Genomic DNA, 19,708 nt, shown 5'->3' with positions numbered 1-19,708 from the left:
CAAATCTTTATTAATAAGTAATTACAGAAAAGGTAAATGCCATTTCTGTCATGACTTCCGCATTTACGAGAGAGTCGGAATGTGACGCTACCAAGCGGACCAATCACAGTTCTTATAGATAACTTTACATTAAATATGTCTATCATAAATATAATTTAAACCCAACGAACAGCCATGGGGCTCCCTGTAACTAATCATTTATTTCTAAATAAACAGGATTGTACATCTCGTAAATGTGAATCGCGCTATAAGGAATGCACAGCACGGCTATGGCTCCGTTGGAACGGTGTACACAAAGCGGCATAATAGCGATCTTTTTTGTTGTTATGCTTGTTGTAAATAAAAGTTATATGATTCATTGAAATGACATTAAACTAAGATAATATGATGGTTATCATAATTTTTCCAATCTTTATTAATGAGTAATTACAGAAAAGGTAAATGACATTTCTGTCATGGCTTCCGCATTTTGGTCTACGAGAGAGTCGGAATCATGTGCTACCAAGCGGACCAATCACAGAGCTTACGGTTGCGTAGAAACTGACGCGTTCTTAAATTTTTGGAGATGTGCACGTCAACCTACGCCGTAGGCAAGGCGGGCCCACGCGGGACTACGCAAGGCTACGGCGTTGATTTTACGCAGAAGTCTAAATCGGCCTTTAGGCTGTTTGAAGGGCAGGGGGGGCGAAAAGGAAAAAAGGGCACCTACTGCACAACATGGGACCCCATCAGTGCACATGGTCACGTTTAGACCATTGCAAGGGCAGCCAATAGGGCACATCCTCTAATTTCGCCACTCAAAAGGGCACTTTAGTGCGACGTTTTTCAACGGGGGCACATGGTCAAGTTTAGACCAGGGGCACCAATAGGGCACGTCCTTTCATTTTCGCCACTCAAAAGGGCATTTTTGCCACTCAAAAGGGCATTTTTGCCACTCAAAAGGGCACTTAAGAGAGACGTTTTTCAATCGTGGGGGCACCAGGAGGGGCGGTCGCCCCCCCTGCCCCCCGTGAGTCCGCCAGTGCATCCTACCGGTGGAGCACTGCAGCGCTGTCACTCAGACAGGTCAGGGTGACAGATTGTTCACGTTGGAAAAAAACAGTCTGATTTTAGTCGACCAAAGAACATGAACTTGGTAACGCTCTGTTGATGTGAATAGAGAGAAAGAAAAGGTGCGGAAACGCAGAGATACGAGATGCATGGATGGTGATGTTTGTGTGGGCAGGTCCTGCTGCCTTGTGGCGCTGCGTGGACTGCGCCGAGGGGATGGTGCTGGGCTGCACCAAGTCCACATGCCAACACGCCGGGTCGTCAAACAGTTACTTCAAGTTGTGTAGCGACTCCAACTCCAGCCATCAGAACCCCTTGCATCCAGTAAGTGTCTCTAAACCCCCCTCAGTTCTAACTCACACTCACGAATATCAGTATGTACGTACCCGAGTGTGGAAAACTGCAAACAAACATTCCTCATTATATCTGAAATGTGTTTGGACGTGCTCTCTTCAGCACCTAGACACAGATGACCTCAGTGATATGGAGTCGGGCCAGGGCGCCATCGCTCCCTACAACTCCAGGACGGGTCAGTCAGTCACAGTCACATTCAACAACATCCGATGAAGGACACGCCCCGTTAATTGATGTGTCCATTCATGCTAGTCAACGTCTATGCTTTTTGATGTGTGGGCTAATGTATTTGTACCTACATACTATCTATTTATGATCCTGATCGTTTTACAGCACAGTGTATAGAGGGTTCATCTTCACTCCCTTTGTTTCCACAGATGTGTAGAGGAGAGGGTGCTTTAAACGTAGCCTGTGGGAGACAGTGAAAGAGGAGCAACAGATGGTAAACCTTGAGAAGGCAGAGAGATGGTCCCTCCACAGAATCACCACCAGCTAGTTAACTACTGAAATGCGCTCAGCTGAATTGTTAACATTCATCTAATTTTGTCCAGAGCGATTCTTATCTTCCAGTTAAATAAATCTGTAATGAAAATCAACAATATATCTGATAGTGTTTGTTTTTTTTCCATCTCAGTGTGTAGTCTAGAATACTGACTTCACAATATCATACGATCGAGATGTCGTGATCTTTTATTTTAGTTCTCTTCAAGGGTGCTTCTCATGACTGGTCACAGTCATTTAGACGTCATGGCTATAAGAGACCAGCAGGTGTCACTGTAGAGTCGTTATTGTTGGGGGGGAAAGTCCCAATTTGGCTTCATTTGCAAGGTGAATGTAATAAGATCCTCTGCAAAAGATGAAGAATGGCTTTGATTGGACATATATTGTGTGCTGGTGCACATCGGAACGCCGGTCTATTCAGCTGCTAGACGTTTGGCGACGGATCAAGTAAGAGAAGGGGACACGGAGTCGGATCCCTGAGGGAGCTATGATTGGCTTGTTTATGGAATATTTGATGACACCCCTAGACTCAACCTCTCCAGCTGTGCTCATTCCCCCCACACCCTGTCCTCGACCCGGTTCTGACAGCACTCGGTAGTCCAGGGCGTCAAGGCCAGTACTGGGGTGCAGGAGGTTAGCTTCGCTCTGCTTGGTTTCCACAGCAGACGCCCAGGAGAGGTTTCCTGCTGCACTGCCAGGTGCTCCAACAGCATGAAGGTCTCTCACTAAAGACCCTATGACACACTGACTCTCCCTGCTCTCAGCTGGGACGAGGAGACAACCGAAACCTCTCTGACATGGCCTCTACTCGGTTCTATGTAGCTGTAGAGTTAGTACCGTCCAACAATTAGCACAGGGACTCGGTAGAAGTGTGAGCGATGTTCTTTGACACTCCTTGGCCCTCAGTGCATCTTCGAGGGGTCAGGGTTTTCCGTATTGTTTGGATTTGATTTTGAAAAATCAAACGGTTCTTTTTTCCCCCCTCTCACACAGGTCCTCTATGATTTTATACGGGAAGAAACCTCACCAGGGTATAAAGAGGGCTTTGATTAGGAATGACCTCAGGTAATTTGAATGTCAGAGTAAACAAACATGCCTAAATTTAGGTGGCACAACACTGACATATTTGTCATAGGGTATTAGGGCCTGGTGCAACGCTGCTGAATAAACAAATGATCTCGCTACTTAAGGAAATGAAGGTCTAAATGCCAGTAACTCTGTCAATGCTGTGTGTGTGGGTATCCAGTACATCTTAAGTCCCTTACCTGGACATACCTGTTTTATCATCAGGTCTTGGTTTCACAGAGATCAAGTGATTACGTGTATGGTTCCAGTCTCCGGTAAATCGGTGGACTCACATTCGGCCATGTCTTGGACTAATTCATAGTGATCCTTATGTGTTGGTGTGTCACCATTCCCGTTGGATAACCCTGGAACGTTTCTGTTTAGGGCTCTGTGTGATAACATTTCCCCCCTCTGAATCACAGGCAGTACTGTGTGACGGTGCCACACTGCCCACCCCCCTCCCCCCCTCCCGCCTCCCCACCAACAGGACACTCTCTGTCAGGGAGCCACACCAGCAGCTCCCACACTAAAGTCCCTTTGAAATGCTAGTTTGTTGATTTTTTGTGTACTTAATATGCAACGTGTAGCTGAAGAAACCTCGGATTCACTGGGGGAGAGGGAAAAGGCAGCATGCAGTCTATCATGGTTGCTTTGGCCCCCGTCTTCTGTTTATCGGATCCATCCGGAGCTTTAGATTGTGAGGACAATGAAAGTATTTTGCTGATGTTCGGGAAGTAGTTTAGGTGGATTAGAGTTTGTTGCTACGCCACCTAAAGTGATCGTCTACAAATGTAATGGAGATGTTGGTGGTCTGCACTCCAGACATACCCAGACACGGCGCATGGTTCATTTTCAATGGCTTGCATAATAGTCCTGTGTTGTGATTCTATGTCATTATCTTTTCAGCACATAGCATTTGTAATATGCCAGACATGCAAGGATTCCAAAACTCCAACCTTGTGTGGGCGTGCATTGACTATGCGATGATTCAGCAGTAGTTTCGGGTTACAGCAGCATGGGGGCTGACTCGCTTACAGTGGTTATCTCGGGTCTACGGCATACCTCTCCCCTCGGAGAAGGTGGGTGTGGCTCTCTGTACCTGCAGCAACACACACCTGCTCATGTCAGGCACACAATGGGGCAGGTTATTGCGGTGCTGCGGAGAGAGCGGCTGAGGGGGGTCTCTTCTCCTGCTTTCATCACTCCTATTAGGTGGGGTTGAGGAATGTGCAGGCCACAGGTTCTCTCCTGCTTTGGGCAGCCGCCAGGTTAAATGAGGCCCTTTTGTGTCCGGGTGCAAAGACAGCCACACCTGCATCAGCACAGGCCTACTTTACCGTAAGCAGGCCTACTCTGGGGGCCTCATGGAGGATTGAGAGCAGAGATGTACAGATTTCTGCCCCCCCCCCCACCCCCCCCCTCCCAGTCATGTGTGTCCATATGTCCCACAGCCCCCATGACATCATGCTGTTCACTGTGTTGTTCTTTGAGTGCCTAACATTCTTCAAGCATATACTGTATTTTACTTATATTTACGCTGCAATTATCGAATCGATACTAGATTCAAGATTATTTTCTTATGTGTGTGGAAGGATGGAAGGATATCGAAGCACACTACACTGGAGAGGAGAGCTGACGTGGTTGGCTCCAGCGGTTTTTAACAGTTCCACATACAGTAGAGTACAGTGTGGACTACATCTGTGTCCCATTAGCCCGAGAACAGAGACTGTCGGACGGCCAGTTGGCGAAGGTTTTTCTGCTTTAAATGTAAGATTGATTAAGACCGGAGAGGAGGAGCGCTGATGTTGTTGGAGCGCCTGCTGATAAGGGCTAGAGTGTTGAAGTGTACCGGGAGGTTTTTTAGGACACTGGTATGAGGAATCCAGAGAGAACCTGACCTAGAGAGGTGGTGTCATGAACTGGGCTAGTGAGGGGGCGACTGTAGCACACGGACACAGCTGATTCCACACAGGGCACATGTTTACCCACATACAAGTGAGGCTGCTCCCACTGTCACTGTGACTGTCACGTTTACTACAGTTACAGGGATATACCGCATTGTAGGCTACACGCACGCAGTTCCATTTAAAGGTGCAATCTGGGATTCAAAAAAACAAGAAAGTGGTCTCCCCACCACTTCTTTTGGTAAACAGCTGATGAATAGTGCTAAATAAAAATGTGTAGATAGAGCTATGGAAGTAATGACTGATCATCCATGAGATCAACGTTATAGTCTTAACCATGTGTTGAAGCTATATAGTGTTTGTTTACAATGATATTATTTATGAGTAAACAAGCATATCATTTGGGTTCTGAGGGGGTAAGTTGAAGTAAGCTCATGAGGCATTTATAAGTTATAATATTCAAGAATCAATGGCTATAGGCTATATAATTCATTTAAAGGTTAAAACAAATTGACATACCAATCCCAGATTGCCTCTTTAAGCCATTTATGAATGAATCATCTTTATTGTCATTGTAACAGGTACAACGGAATTTAAAGTCAATGTCAAATGAGAGACAATTATGTCAACAGAGGTCTTAGTTACAAAAATAACAAATAATTGCTGTTTTGTGGAATGTCTATTTTGCATTTGTCTGGTCGAATTGAAATTCATGTCTGTCATTATTGTGGGCCTATCTTTGTTTTCCGTGCAGACATAAACCTGCCCAAAACATTCACACTCATGCTTTGGTCTGTTTGGGTTCCTGTTGAGTCAGGCGTTAGAACACCCCATTCCTGCAGGAGACTTCCTGTTTACCGCTTCACCCATCTGAGAGAACAGCACAGGGCAGCCCGTCGTGTTTTTGGCACCCTGCAGGAAAGAAATCAGAGCTGCTAGAATATCTAGAACAGTGGAGGCTGGTGGAGGTAGGAATCGGAGGACGGGCTCATTGTAATACATGGAACCGAATGAGGAATGGTATCAAAAACATGTTTGATACCATTACTCATTCTATTCCATGCATTTACAATGAGCCCTTCTTCCGATTTCCTACCTCCACCAGCCTCCCTGTATATCCGTGGTCCTTGTCCCTTAGTGCAGACTGTGAGTAGAGTGCACAGACACAGTGTCTGTTGTAGACCTCTCTGATAGGCTGATCAGTGCAGACGGAGGCAGGCTGCAGCTTGGGATCAGGCAGAGTGGATATGAGTGAAGCTTCAGAGCTTTGTACTCGATTCTAGGCTAGCTATATGTTGTGGTGTGTGTGTGTGTACTCTATACTAGGCTAGTTACATTGTGGGGTGTGTACTCTATGCTAGGCTAGCTACGTTGTGGTGTGTGTACTCTATGCTAGGCTAGTTGTGCGGTGTGGCGATGTTCGGCAGAGTCAATGGGAGAAGGACAGTAGTGATGATGAATTGCCGAGACTCCTGAACACCCCCCCCCCCCCCTCCTGGTTTTGGAAATGTTTGTCTGGCTGACAAACAATGGCTGGCTCAGGGCCAGACGGGAGGCTGCCAAACGCTCTCCGCCCCCCCCCCCCCGCCCCCCTCCCTCCCCACCCCCTTCTTCCCCCAACCCCACCCTCCCACCTCCCACCCCCCCCCCCCCTCCGTCAGCGTCCGATGCACCGTGGCCAGCACACACATCCTGCCTTTGTGGGCCAGGAATGCCTGGAATCCAGACTGCTGCCCCTTTTCTCCCAGCCCTCCACAACAAGGTGCTCCGAAACATCCCCAGCCTCGTCCCCTTGGTGGTTTCAGCAACAGCGGCCCGGGTGTCTGGGCGCTTGCGTAAGGCGCTGCGTGTGGTTTACCGTCTCTCCCTCCATTCCTTCTCCTCGCCAGTCAGTACTCCTTATTCCCACATCAGTGACTGTGCAGCTACACCTGCTCTCTGCTGCCCTGCCATGAGCAGGCTGGCATTCCAACCCTCAACTCTTTCCACATCCAAAGAGCCTTTATCCCCCCTTTTCTTTTCTTTTTATGTGGTCATACCTCCGAATTCTTGACATACTGCAGGGTCCACCTGTGTGAAGAATGTTTGTATGGTGGTGTCTCGTGCAAATATACACACCAGTATTTGTTTTTGTTTCTTCTTCTAAAAAAAAACCATTAGCACTTGTTTCCTGTGTAATATTTGTCATTGGTGTTGGTTCCTTAGTCAGAACCTGTTGTCATGGTTTCTCAAGGTTAACCGGGTTAAGTAAGGACAGGGTTGACAAACAGAGCAGGGATCCACGCACGCACGCACACACACACACACACACACACACACACACACACACGCACGCACACACACACACACACACACACACACACACACACACACACACACACATACACACACACACACACACAGGAAGACATTGGTCTCATCAGGGTTTGCACTTTTCTCTTGTGTGAGAAGCTCTCTTATATGCATGCCGTATCTCTGCGAGCTTTTAAGTGGCCTTAATGCTGCTAAATAACGTTTCCTGTGTTTCATAATAGAGTGAGCCAAGGCCCTAACGCAGGGCCTTCCTGCCCCTTGGAACAAAACACTTTTTTATGTCCCCATGGGATGACAATGGGAATGTTTAGTTTTTTCCTACAAAACATGGGAACCTGTGGAAAAGCCTTTGTTTCCTGGAATGTGGCCATTAGGAAAGAGATGGAGGGAAACACAGGATAACTTATGTGTCCTGAGCAAAGAGTGTGTTTCACTGCTATGGCTGTGGGGGGCGGGACTCTGTCGTGGACCATTTGATTGGTGGAGGGGTCGTTTACAGGGAATCTCTCTGCTATCTTCATCACCACTTCCCGTATTAAAATGGATTCTACGCCAAAAGTGGGATTCCCCACAAAACGTTTCCACGACACCTGTACTTGTTTTTCTGTTCCTGATATCTGTCTGTCTGAGGTGACCCCCGCTGTCCAATGCTGCTTCACAATACTATGTGCCAGAGAGAAGGAATGCTACTACAACCCTTTACCCATAAACACCAATTCACACTTAGCTTTGCTTAATCTTCCTTTACCAGCAATTTGCTTTCCCTTGCAGTTTCTACATGCATCAATAGCATTAGGAAAACATCATCATGGGAAGCAGTCAGTGTAATTGAAGTTTCTATATCGTGTCTATTGTATGACCTAGGCGACTCATTATGGCAGCGTAGTGATGCTATTTGAATGTCTGCCTCCACTAACTCAGCCCCAACCCCCCCCCCCCCCCCGCCCCCCCCACCCCCACCCCCACCCCCCCCTAACACTTTCCCTTCCTCCTTTAGGAGAGCTGACGTCACAGAGGGGCAGTCCACCAGTGTCTATAAGTACAAGCACCACAGAGGGAATCACTCTATGAAGTGGAGCTGAGCTGAGCTGAGCTGTGCTGTGCTGTTCTGACCCGTGCTGAGTCAAAAGACACCGGAGGAGAGCAAAGAAAACCCTAGACTGGTGTACCCTTTAGTGCACTTACACATAACTCTGGATCGTTTTGTTTTTTCCTGACAGACAGACTTCTCTCCCTCTCTGGACTCCCTTCTCTGGACTCACGTACAGTAACGGGGCTCTGGGCAGAATATTCTCACAGGCACCAGCTCTCTCTCTCTCTCTTTTCTCCACCTCCTCCTGACCTCTCAAACGGAATCTTTATCGCTCTTTTTTTCACATTTTTGTCATCTACGCATCCAGGATGTTTTCTGTGGTTAGTTTCAGACGGACCGTCACCACTCTGTTTGTCCTCCTCTCCAGCGCTGCAGTGATGGTGAGTCTGAAATATGTCCTGTACAGTATAACCACCTGTCTCTTTTTGCTTTCTTTCTATTCCCCCTGCCCCCCTCTCTCTCTCACTCTCCCTCACACAGGTATGTGTATGTAGGTCTGAACCTTGTGTCTATGTGTTTTTCTAGAGTATAAGGATCAACAAAAAAAGGTTTTTCTTTGCTATTGTCGTTTGTTGCCCACAAAAACTCGGAGGAATATGTTTCAGTGAGAGATGCAGCTTTTTTAGGGATGCACTAACCTCCACTCTGCTGACCCTAACACTAACCCTTCCAACCCTGCTCCCCAGGTGAAGAGTGACTGTCCCGCCCAGTGCTCCTGTAGCCCCGCGCCCCCATCCTGCCCACCCGGGGTCAGCTGGGTGACAGACCAGTGTGGCTGCTGTAAGGTGTGTGCCAAGCAGTTCAACCAGGACTGCAGCGCCAGCCAGCCCTGCGACCACATCAAAGGCCTGCACTGCCACCTGGGGGCCGGGGGAGACCCCGAGAGAGGGCTCTGCCGAGGTACGGACCGCCACTCACCCGCCCACATCAGTAGGCTAGAGACCTCTAGTGACATCATGATAATAACAATGAACAAACGTTCCCATTTTCATTGCTCAAGTGGATAGTTTCCAAATGGCCACTGGTTATGACAACACTGAAATCTATTGGGGGTATATATGTTCACCAAGCTCATAAATATGTGTCTGTATCCCCAAAGCCGAGGCCCAGGGTCGGCCCTGTGAGTTTGGCGGCCAGGTGTACCAGCACGGCGAGGACTTCCAGCCCAGCTGCCAACACCAGTGCAGCTGCATGGACGGGGTGGTGGGCTGCATGCCGCTCTGCCCTCACCAGGTGCCCCTGCCAGACTGGCGCTGCTCCCGCCCCAAGCTGGCCAGGCCCGCGGGCCGCTGCTGTGAGGAGTGGGTCTGCGACGACGACAACCGCATCAGCGAGGACCCGGAGGAACCTCCGAGGACGGCCCTGCCTGACCCCCAACCTCTCCCCAACCACATCAGCACCCAGCTCCAGACTCAACCGCGCTACCAGGCCAGCAATGGAGTCACCTTTCAAGGTAAATAGCTACGGTCCGCCACGTCTCATGTTCTGTGATGCTTCCATGCTCCCAACCCAACTTGTAAGCCTAACCCCTATCGTACGTTTGGCACTCACGGCTCTCTTGTCCTCCCTCCTTCCACAGAGGCGCTGTCCCCCCCCAGATCCCAGGTGTTGGTGAGCTCCGCGTGCTTCCCGCAGACCACGGATTGGACGGAATGCTCCACCACTTGCGGGATGGGCATTTCGAGCCGGGTCACCAACAGTAACGCAGAGTGCCGGCTGGTCAGAGAGACGCGCCTGTGCCAAGTTCGGCAGTGTGGCCTGCAGCTGACTCAAGCTCTCAAGGTACTAGTCATTCTTCAGCGTGGCCTGCAGGCGCCTTGCAGAGCTTCACATGAGACCCACCCCCCCCCCCCCCCCCTCACAGAACACCATCTAGATCCATCTTGTTGTGATAACAACCTTCTCGTTATAACCGTGTTGAATGTGCCGCGGGGTTGCCCCAGCTCTGTTGTCTTGTCACTGACTGGTGTGTTTTGTCCTCCTGTTGTTTCTGTCTCCAGAGGGGGAAGAAGTGCCAGCGCGCGGTGCGTCCTCAGGAGCCGGTCAGGATCACCTTCGCCGGGTGCTCCACGGCACGCCGCTACCGCCCCCGCTCCTGCGGCTCCTGCACCGACGGCCGCTGCTGCGCCCCCTCCCTCACCCGCACCGTCCGCCTGCGCTTCCACTGCCCGGACGGAGAGGGCTTCTCACGCAACGTCATGTGGATCCAGCGCTGCCACTGCAGAAAGGGCTGCCAGAGTCACGGCGCACCCTCCAGGCCCTCCGTCAGCCTGCACAATGACATTCACACCTTCAGGCACTGAGGGCCTTGACACCCCCTCCCTGGGCATCCTCTGTCAACCTCTCCCAGTCCTCCTCCTCCTCCTCCTCCTATCCTCCACCCTCTTCCTGGACAAGCCTGGGATAGCCCTGGCCTCCAGGTCCCTTCCTGGACGGCAGTGTGGCTGGGAGCCCACCCCATCCCCCCTCCCCCCCCCCCCTCCGCTCCAGAGCCAGATTCAATAGGAGAGACACCCTCTGCCATTGGTTCTCACCAACCAGGAAGAAATCTCGCTTGCACTTTAAGGCCTCTGGCCACCTTGTAACCAGTTATCCCACATGAGAGATGGGTAGCTACAGTATATAGAGCATTAGCCAGTGCTCCCAGTGCTCCCAGTAATAGAACTGTTATAGTGGAGGGACAGCACTCAAGAGAACAGAACAAGAGACTACGGATGGTGTGATGTCACTTCCTTGATATCAAGTTGTTGAAATATGTAAATGAATCCTTTTGGTTGTCTAATGTTTTTTCTCTTTTTATTTATTCTTTTATTTCTTAACATTGTCAAGTTCCCTCTATAACTACAGAGGGAAACATGGAACATGAGTATGTATGTAAGATAGAAAGTTGCTGAGGCCAATGAATGTATAAGGATTTGAGAACCATGAGAAACCTGTACATTCATGAAACGTTTTGTCTGATACATTGATGGTAGATTGAGGCCAGGATATCATGCTACAGATTCATCAATGATTGTAATTAATTATACTGTGTTTCACTGTTTAGTGTGTGTGTGCATGCGTGTGTGTGTGCGTGTGAGAGAGAGAGTGAGTGGAGATAATGAAAGAACAGGAAAGAAAGAGTTTACATGTGTGCCTTTGTGTCATATATGGGTTATAGAGTATAGTATGCAGACTTCACTCTTCGTGGAGTGTCAATTTTCGGAGATCACCTCATTTTTAGGGGTGTGTTTTTATTGCCTCATAGTATAGAGACTTTCTTGTACTGGAGGGAAGATTTTATTATTTAAGATGTCTGTATTATTGTCTGTAAACATCAATAATTCTCTGTTACATCAAATAAAAATATTCAACACTTACCGGTAGTCTGTCTACTTTGTTTTGCATATCATAACTCACAGTGCTATTGTATGGTGAGTTGAGATTCAGATCATATATACTATACTTAATTATACAGTATACTGGTTGGCAATCAGGGATGCTAGTGTGTGTTGGGAAAGGCTTATTGAAGGGGTGAGTCTGACATTTCCCCAGCAGAAGGCCTGTCTGTTGTTTGGGGTTAGGGTAGAAGAGGCCTGTCTGTGGTTTGGGGTTAGGGTAGAAGAGGCCTGTCTGTTGTTTGGGGTTAGGGGAGAAGAGGCCTGTCTGTTGTTTGGGGTTAGGGGAGAAGAGGCCTGTCTGTTGTTTGGGGTTAGGGTAAAAGATGCCTGTCTGTTGTTTGGGGTTAGGGTAGAAGATGCAGGGCCTGTCTGTTGTTTGGGGTTAGGGTAGAAGAGGCCTGTCTGTTGTTTGGGGTTAGGGGAGAAGAGGCAGGCCTGTCTCCAGTATGAGCCCGTGCTCCAGGTTCATGTTCCCTCATGTCCTTATACATACAGGCTGGCTCTGGAGCACAAACATTACAGACACTTCCTAAATTCCACACCCTGGCCTCCTCCCCCTGTCTTATCCCACCTCTCTCTACAGTCTTGTCTGGCTTGGAGTACACTGACCTCCTGCATGCTAAATGCTTAAAGGGTTACTTCACACAAAAATTATATATAAGTATATACTGTATGTGTGTCAAAACGCATCATCAAAAGTGTTTCCCAGGAAGTAAATATAAGCTTGTAATTAGGATATCTATGAGGCAAAATAAGGATATTTTGGGACCATACTTATGGTGGACTGATGAAAAATACACTCAAGTACTAAAGTAAAGTACTGCTCTGAATGGCTGCCCTGTGTACTGGCAACACTGCAGATCCCACAGCAAGGGTCTACTCATGTCTGCTTTCTGATCACCCTACACTAATCTGTCTTAATCAGTAATGAAATGCTGTTTGTTTTAAGACCTCAAGCTAATACTAATAAGATCCATGTGAATTAGTAGATGGAGAGACAGGTTGGATATATGGCTGGTGCTACTGGTTCGTTCCCACCCTGGGTACGAACACTTTGCCCGGCTGCCCTCGAAAAGGCGGTACAGGACCATGGCCGCAAGGACAAACAGACTGAAGCTCAGCTTCTACCCCAGGGCCATCCAGGCCCTGAACACAGCAAAGACCTAGGTTCTGGGCCCTGGACAGTCTGGACGGATTGATGTCAGCTGCTGGATTGAAAAAAATCAGGTGTAGTGCTGAGGCACAAATGTGTACATTTCAAGCCTGCAAACTGCGACACTTTAAATGAATGTGCAATAACACTATGTGCAATATGACAACCCTAGTCGTTTTATCTGTACAGTATAGTATAGTGGATAGTGTACATAGCCTTTATTTATGTAAACCAGCTCCTTTCCCTTTTTTTTTATTATTTTTTTTTCCTAGCACCAGGGGAGCCACCCCTCCCAAATGTCGTTGTTTGGTACCTGTACTATAGCAATGACAATAAAGACCATTCATTCATTCATTCATTCATTCATTCATTCATTCATTCATGCTAGAGTTAGACTTTAGATTGTGGATCAGGATGAAGGTATGGTGATGATAAGGGGTTGAGGTGTTTGGATAGAGGTTGGAGAAGGCTTGGAATGTGGTTAGGGTTTAGATAGATGCTGGAGGTAAAATCAGGATTAGGGTAAGGGTTGAGGTTTGGATAAAATAACTTTTGAATTAGGTATGACACAGTACCTTGTTAGGTATGACACGGGTGATTGGTTGGAGATATGGCTGGGAATAGGGTTCTGATTCCCTTTTCCTGGAGGCCTCCCCTTTGCTCCGTGGCCAAATTCCTTCACTAGTCTACAGACGGACAAGACCCAAAGAGCACACATGGCATTCCATCATCACCATGGAGACTCCAGTACTATCTGCCATCATCGTCATTTACGGAACCACTGCTCCTGTTGGCTCCTATATGACGCTGACTGTACCCCTTTACCCTAAGGACTATGTTTGCCTGTTTGGGCTACTTCGTATAGTAAATTCAAGGAAAGAGGGTCTTTCTCAGAGTTATTGTACACTAAAGCTGGTGTCCCATGACAACGTTTGACAACATGTTTGCTCTTGCATTTTAGTGAAAGCCATGGCAATGGGATTAGGAAGTGGTGTAATACTTGGGTTCAAGAGACAGCAGAGAATTTAAATTGGGTTATACGGGTAAGATAAAGTCAGGAGTATTTACGTTTTTGAAGATCAATGAGGGTTTACATTAAACTGAAGGTTTGCCATGTCACTGAGCAGAGCGTCAGGTGAAGGAGTGTTTCTCATAAAGGCTGTGAGCTATACTGTATGAAGTTCTCCTCTCAGAATGTGATTGTTTTGGCTGTAGCCTCATGCTGCGAAGGAGTTTATATTGGCCTGGACACCAGACTGGAAGTTACAGGTGTTGTCCAGCCCTTACAGAGAACTGTGAGTTTCAGCATAGCCTTGACATAGGAACAGGAAATATGTCGGAAATCAACAGGGCCTCTGGGAAGTGGCAGTGGGCGGTGTGGGTTTAAGGTTAACCAGAGCAGAAGACCCACACCCAATAACAACCAGAAAATAACTGTAATAATACATGACAAAATAACCCTCTGAGCTAATGACATTCTCAATGGCTCTCTAAATGAAACTCAACTCCCAATTGACTGTTCCCAGCAATCACAGTACTCGACTGTGATACGCTTGTTGCACTTTACACAGCATTACTGCCTCATCCTATAACTGTACTACATACTACATACTAGACACAAAAGACTGAAGAGCAGTGAATGAACACTTAGAAACTGTGTCATGTGGCACTTTGGCAGCACACTCAAGTTCCACGGGCGGACACTGAACAGTGTAACACAAGGTAACACTGTCCTCTACTGGCACTCCGCATGCAGTGCAGAAAGAGCATCCCATGGACTTATTTCTTGCCAAAGCTAAGATTGGTTTTGCAATGCAATTGAACATTACTTGAATGATTCATCTACGGATTTGGAATAGGATTCAGTCCACATCTTCCCAATGTCCCCAAAGATGAAATGATGAAGAGTGACTATGAGCAAGAGCCCAGCCATTACGGTTGTCTCGAGACAGACAATCTTAGTCTGAAGATACAGTGTCTTGATGCAGTTTATGATATAATAAAACGAATTAGATCATACTTTACATTAGGTTGCTCTTAGAAAACATGATGTGAGGGGTGGATGTAGGACATTTGTGAGTGGCCATCTCTGTGGAGATTGTAAAATGAATTACCATGTTCGGAAACAACAATAATAGTTAAGTAGTTCAATCTAATGAGGGTCGGTTATGGTCCGCTACAGACGCATAAATCATTTTGACAGTAACCACGCCCCCTGACCGGCTAGTGGCTGCGCAGGTTACATGTCCATAACGTCACCAAGATGGGATTTAAATACCCGCTTGCTCAATTTGGTAAATGGTAAAGCTGTCAAAGGCGTTGGGAGTAGTTGAGTACTGACTGATAAATCTGAACAACTGTTTTAAAAGCTACTCAAAGCCACCTCTCTAAAACTCGTATATAGCCTATGTTATTACATTATTTTTGATAACCTGGGCTTTTCCTTTTTGACGTCATCGTCGCTGCGTTACCAATGTTTCGCTCTATCATTTTTTTTGCGAGCTGATAGAGTATGGATATCAGAGAAGCGGTAGTTATTCTGTAGTCAATTGTAACTACTGTACGACTTATACGCCCCCGTGACACCTGGGATATTGTCCTACTAAACTTCTTCGTGTCCGAATCCACTGGAACGTCAAGGTGAGCATCTTATCTCGTGCGTAATAGATTATGGGTAGCCTACTATAGTCTAGATGCGTAATGCGTGAAATAATTTGATGATCAAAAGAGGCTGCAAGTCCTCTCCTCCCTGCATTGTGTTTTAAAATGTAATCAAAAGTTATGAGTGCAAAAGTAAATAGCCTTCATCGCACTTCAATTGTCTTACTCAAGGCTCTGATTTCTGCTCAGTGCCTTACCAGTAGTTTAGTTTCACACACACGTGTTTCAATCAGAATACCTATATGACTTCTCTATAAAACATCCATAACACACATCTGCTACAAATGTTGCAGATAGAAAATAAATGATCAACAATAGATAAGCTTCACTTTTGCGCTTGATTTAAATGTGGGTCTGTTCTGTTACTTATCACATTATCTGTCTCTAATGGCATTTGATCCAACTAAATAAACCTATCATGCAAACGAATAATAATATATATAATAATGTGAACACACGATTTTTAAAAAGCTATCAGATCTATAACTGCTAAATGACAAGGCATAAACTTGAAGGATAGGCCACATTTAATTTTTATTTCGAGGACAACAATACATTTGTATATGATACAATTAGAGTTTTTGGAAATATAGTTTTTGAAATGTTATTCAATAACATACAGATGTCCATCTATAAGGATTTGTTGTGACGCAGGCAAGATATCCCTTACAGTATATCCAAAGCCATTCATTCAACAACCATATAACTCAGTTAACTTGTCTTGGCTTGTGAGCTGTTCAAGTGCCTTTTTCCTGACAGTGATTGTTGATTAACCTCTGTACAGTTTAAGCTGTGTATAGGTTTATGCTCTCCTTAATTTAATTTTAGTTGTTGAACTGCCTCAAACTGTTGCTGGTAATGAGGACAAAAACGAATGAGGCAATTATTAGCGAGATTATTGTTGAAATACAGAGTACTCTAAGTACTCTAAGTACTTTAAGCGACCTTGGGTTTGTGAAAAGCACTATATACATTTAAGCTATTATTATTATTATTACTATTAAGTGTTATGCTGTTATTTTAGCTTCCAGAAGCTCCTGTGGGCCCAGCATGGTGAACAGTCAGGTGCCGGGTGGATCGTCTCCCCCCAGGTCATGTGCAGGATGCGGGGGGAAGATAGCCGACCGCTTCCTGCTCTTCTCCATGGAGCGCTACTGGCACACGCGCTGCCTCAAGTGTTCCTGCTGCCATGCACAGCTGGGTGACATTGGCACCACCTGCTACAGCAAAGGGGGCATGATCCTGTGTCGGAGTGACTATATCAGGTGAGGTCCTATATGGCTCTCCAGGGAGGGAACAGTGGGGGGAGACTTTTCTTCTCCAAGGCCAGGTGACTGAGCTGCCTCTGCTTTGTGTCTGCAGGTTGTTTGGGCACAGTGGGGCATGCAGTGCCTGTGGCCAGTCTATCCCTGCCAACGAGATGGTGATGAGGGCACAGGGCAATGTCTATCATCTCAAGGTAAGACCCCTGGCCAAGAGGTGCCCTTCTAGAAGCCTGTGTCTGTCATCACTAGCGCATGCTACAATATGTTTGCGTGGAAGTCATAATTGCTAACATGAAAAAGCACTCACCTTTAAAAAAAAATAAAAAATGATTGAATGTTCATTTAATTTCTTCAGTGAATTAGAGGGTGGATTTCAGTGGCAGGTTTCAGCTGGTTTAAGGAGGACGGTTTCCATCCCCTGTTGCTCTCTTTCCTCCGCAGTGTTTCAGCTGTTCCACCTGTAGAAACAGACTGGTGCCGGGCGACCGTTTCCACTACGTCAACGGCGCCATCTTCTGTGAACACGACCGGCCCGGGGCGGCCTTGCACAGCGGCCACCTCCCCCCACTGCAGAGCAACCCTGTGCTGCCTGACCAGAAGGTGAGACAGGGGCCAGGATCAGGACCACGGGGGGGGGGGGGGGGGGCGGCATCACACTGTACAGATGAACATTAGACTCACGATAGGGGCCTCGTGAAAGACATCAAGAAAATCGAGTTACTCACTTTCTATAGAACGTAGTCATACCATAACATCCGATACGGTAAAGGTGCAGTACTCTGAGAGGGATGATTCTATGACATCCTGTTCACCCGGTTTTCTCCCTCCCTGCTCGTGTCTGTAGGTGTGCTGAGTGTGACGAGAGCGGGCCGGTCGGTGTGGCTTCATCCTTCCCTTTCATCCTTCGCTCCTCTCCAGAGGACCCTTCTTCCATCCTGCTCCCCGATGCTGTTGTTGTGGGTCCATCGTCACCCTCTGTGTCTCTCGACCTGGAGGTCATTGTTACTCACAGTATCAACCTTGAACCCTGAGAAGTAACCTATACAGTGCGTACACAGTCATGTTGAGTTGTATGTGATGTAGTGCTGGTCTGCCCACCACTCAAAGACGATATATAGACCACATCAAGCTAACATGCCTTGAGGACTGAATCTAACGTTTTTTGTAAAGGACACCCAATTGTGTGCATCACCAGGCCTCTTTCAGAAAGTGGAAGGTGTGGTGTTTGTGGACAGCTTCAGTGGTGATGAAGAAGATCAAGAAGACACCAAGAGGCTTTTTTGGTGGACCACCACTCAGAAGCTCTTAATGTAATTATGTCATATGCGTTTGTCAGGAATATCCCATTACTTTAATGATGAACAATCCTTGTCAATGACTTCTTATCTGTAGTTATCCTAGTCTCACTTTATCATTTTAGAACCTCCTATGCGGAAGGCAAAGGTCCAGGAATGAGGAAAAATGTACATTCTTTTTTATAAAGGTATTGTGTGTTTCCCAGTAAAGTTATATTTCCTGAATGTCCCATCCATTTTAATCATGGATGCTTGGTCAATATGTAAAATTGCACAAAAAAAATGAAAAAAAATCCTATTAAAAGATTTGACTGTACCATGAAGTGAACTGAGGTAAAGGCCTTCTGCAGAGGAGTTGTGCTGGTCTTGTGATAGTGCACGTTACCCACTTGGTGTGGCTCTGTGCTCTGGCCCGAGCCCTTCATGGTGAAAACATGCCTGATTACCCTGAGGAATGGAATTAGAGGGCTTGAGCTCTGACCATTTACAGAAGCAATTAAACATGAGTCGTGTATCTTTGCTGCAGTGGCTCCTGGGAGGCTGAACTTTAGGCATATCCCGTGGCTGACTCTAATAAAGAAGTCTAATCTCGGAGCCAGGCTAATTAAAGGGGAGTGGCTCCTCTTGCATCCAGCGTGTAAAAAAACAATCAGATGTTTATGCTGTTTAGCATGCTGCAATTGAAACTCACAGCCTAGCTTGTTCCCCACCTCCCACTGCTCTGTGCAGTTCTCAAATGACATAAGTTCTGTCAGCTCCTGTGACTCCTTTGCCTAAAAAAGCTGGGTTTGAATCGGTAGCTCTCATAGACAGGGTTGGTTAGTGAGAGGTGATTAATGCTGTACACAGCTACAATGAAGCTGTCGATAGCATCTGCCATACTTTAACACCTTGGCTTGGAGTACGGCACCCATCACAATTGCACCTTAATGTGCTAAGCTATTTAAAAAGTCCCACTTGTCATGGTAGGTGCTGATTCGGCATCAATTATTTATCCCATGTTTGATTGAGAAGCATCACGCAAATTCATTACCGTATGCAAATGATCACAATTACAATTATCCTCATATCTAGATAGTGAGGAAATAAAACCTCTGCACAATTTGAATCCCATTGCACCACAAGTTACACTTTGCATTCAAACCAATCAAGCCTCATCTGCATATTACTAATTAGCTGAAGCATTTTCAGATGCCAATTAGCAGGTTTCATAAAAAAAAAGCTTCTTTGCCATGAGGCGTTGTCTTTTATCAGGGTTTTTGCAGGTGTGTGGCTCACCATGTAGCTTCTGTCATAGGAAAGTGTTTATTCTTGCTAATTAATCATATTAACACATGCAGATGAGTGTAATTGCCTTCGCTTCCACGCCTCATGCTGTGTGAAGATGAGAACATGAGCCAGGATATCCAATATACAAGCTGATGAAAAGGATCGAGGCCCAAAGTGGTGTTCTTCTGCCCAGCCACTCCTCTGATAGAGATCCAAAATAGAGTCTACTGTATCTGGCCAGCTCTCCTACGATGCTGATCCACTTTCTCAGAGCCAGCAGTGCTGCAGAGAAGATCATCTCTATCTCATGACTGTTGGGCATCTGTTAAGGGGCCAAAGTGAAGGTTTATGAGCATCTGATAATGTGCTGGAATTAAAGCACACATCTCTATTAAAATCCTACTG

At 46.7% G+C, this 19,708-nt stretch overlaps 2 protein-coding genes across 3 annotated transcripts; both read left to right on the top strand.

The window, feature by feature from the left end:
• Positions 1–8,588: 8,588 nt before the first annotated feature.
• On the top strand, positions 8,589–10,583 carry ccn1l2 (cellular communication network factor 1, like 2; the record flags this gene model as incomplete). The annotated part of the gene is made up of 5 exons (XM_080530615.1): positions 8,589–8,660; positions 8,967–9,180; positions 9,380–9,733; positions 9,860–10,062; positions 10,281–10,583. The coding sequence occupies 5 exons, from the start codon at positions 8,589–8,591 to the stop codon at positions 10,581–10,583; spliced, it is 1,146 nt and encodes a 381-aa protein (XP_080386741.1).
• Positions 10,584–15,147: 4,564 nt separating this feature from the next.
• Positions 15,148–18,302, top strand: LOC308158628 (LIM domain transcription factor LMO4.1). Of its 2 annotated transcripts, XR_013937465.1 has the most exons (6): positions 15,148–15,453; positions 16,499–16,739; positions 16,837–16,933; positions 17,181–17,339; positions 17,584–17,785; positions 17,935–18,302. XR_013937465.1 is itself a non-coding variant. In XM_080532291.1 (5 exons), the coding sequence occupies exons 2-5, from the start codon at positions 16,525–16,527 to the stop codon at positions 17,590–17,592; spliced, it is 480 nt and encodes a 159-aa protein (XP_080388417.1). In that variant the 5' UTR covers positions 15,148–15,453; positions 16,499–16,524; the 3' UTR covers positions 17,593–18,302. The 2 variants fall into 2 exon arrangements, 1 of the variants encoding a protein (XP_080388417.1); XM_080532291.1 differs by having other exon boundaries at positions 17,584–18,302.
• The last annotated feature ends 1,406 nt before the right edge of the window (positions 18,303–19,708 follow it).

This window comes from Nansenia antarctica (assembly GCF_963989245.1).
Source record: "Nansenia antarctica genome assembly, chromosome: 5".
Lineage (NCBI taxonomy): Eukaryota > Metazoa > Chordata > Actinopteri > Argentiniformes > Microstomatidae > Nansenia > Nansenia antarctica.
The sequence above is the reverse complement of the archived record's forward strand: the minus strand, read 5'-3'. Positions and strand labels throughout refer to the sequence as shown.

Bases quoted from the DNA above. Each gene is read 5' to 3' on its own strand.
- LOC308158628 (XM_080532291.1), top strand. From the start codon at position 16,525: ATGGTGAACAGTCAGGTGCCGGGTGGATCGTCTCCCCCCAGGTCATGT. The intron at 16,740-16,836 runs GTGAGGTCCTAT...TTGTGTCTGCAG, and splicing joins TGTCGGAGTGACTATATCAG to GTTGTTTGGGCACAGTGGGG. The intron at 16,934-17,180 runs GTAAGACCCCTG...TTTCCTCCGCAG, and splicing joins GCAATGTCTATCATCTCAAG to TGTTTCAGCTGTTCCACCTG.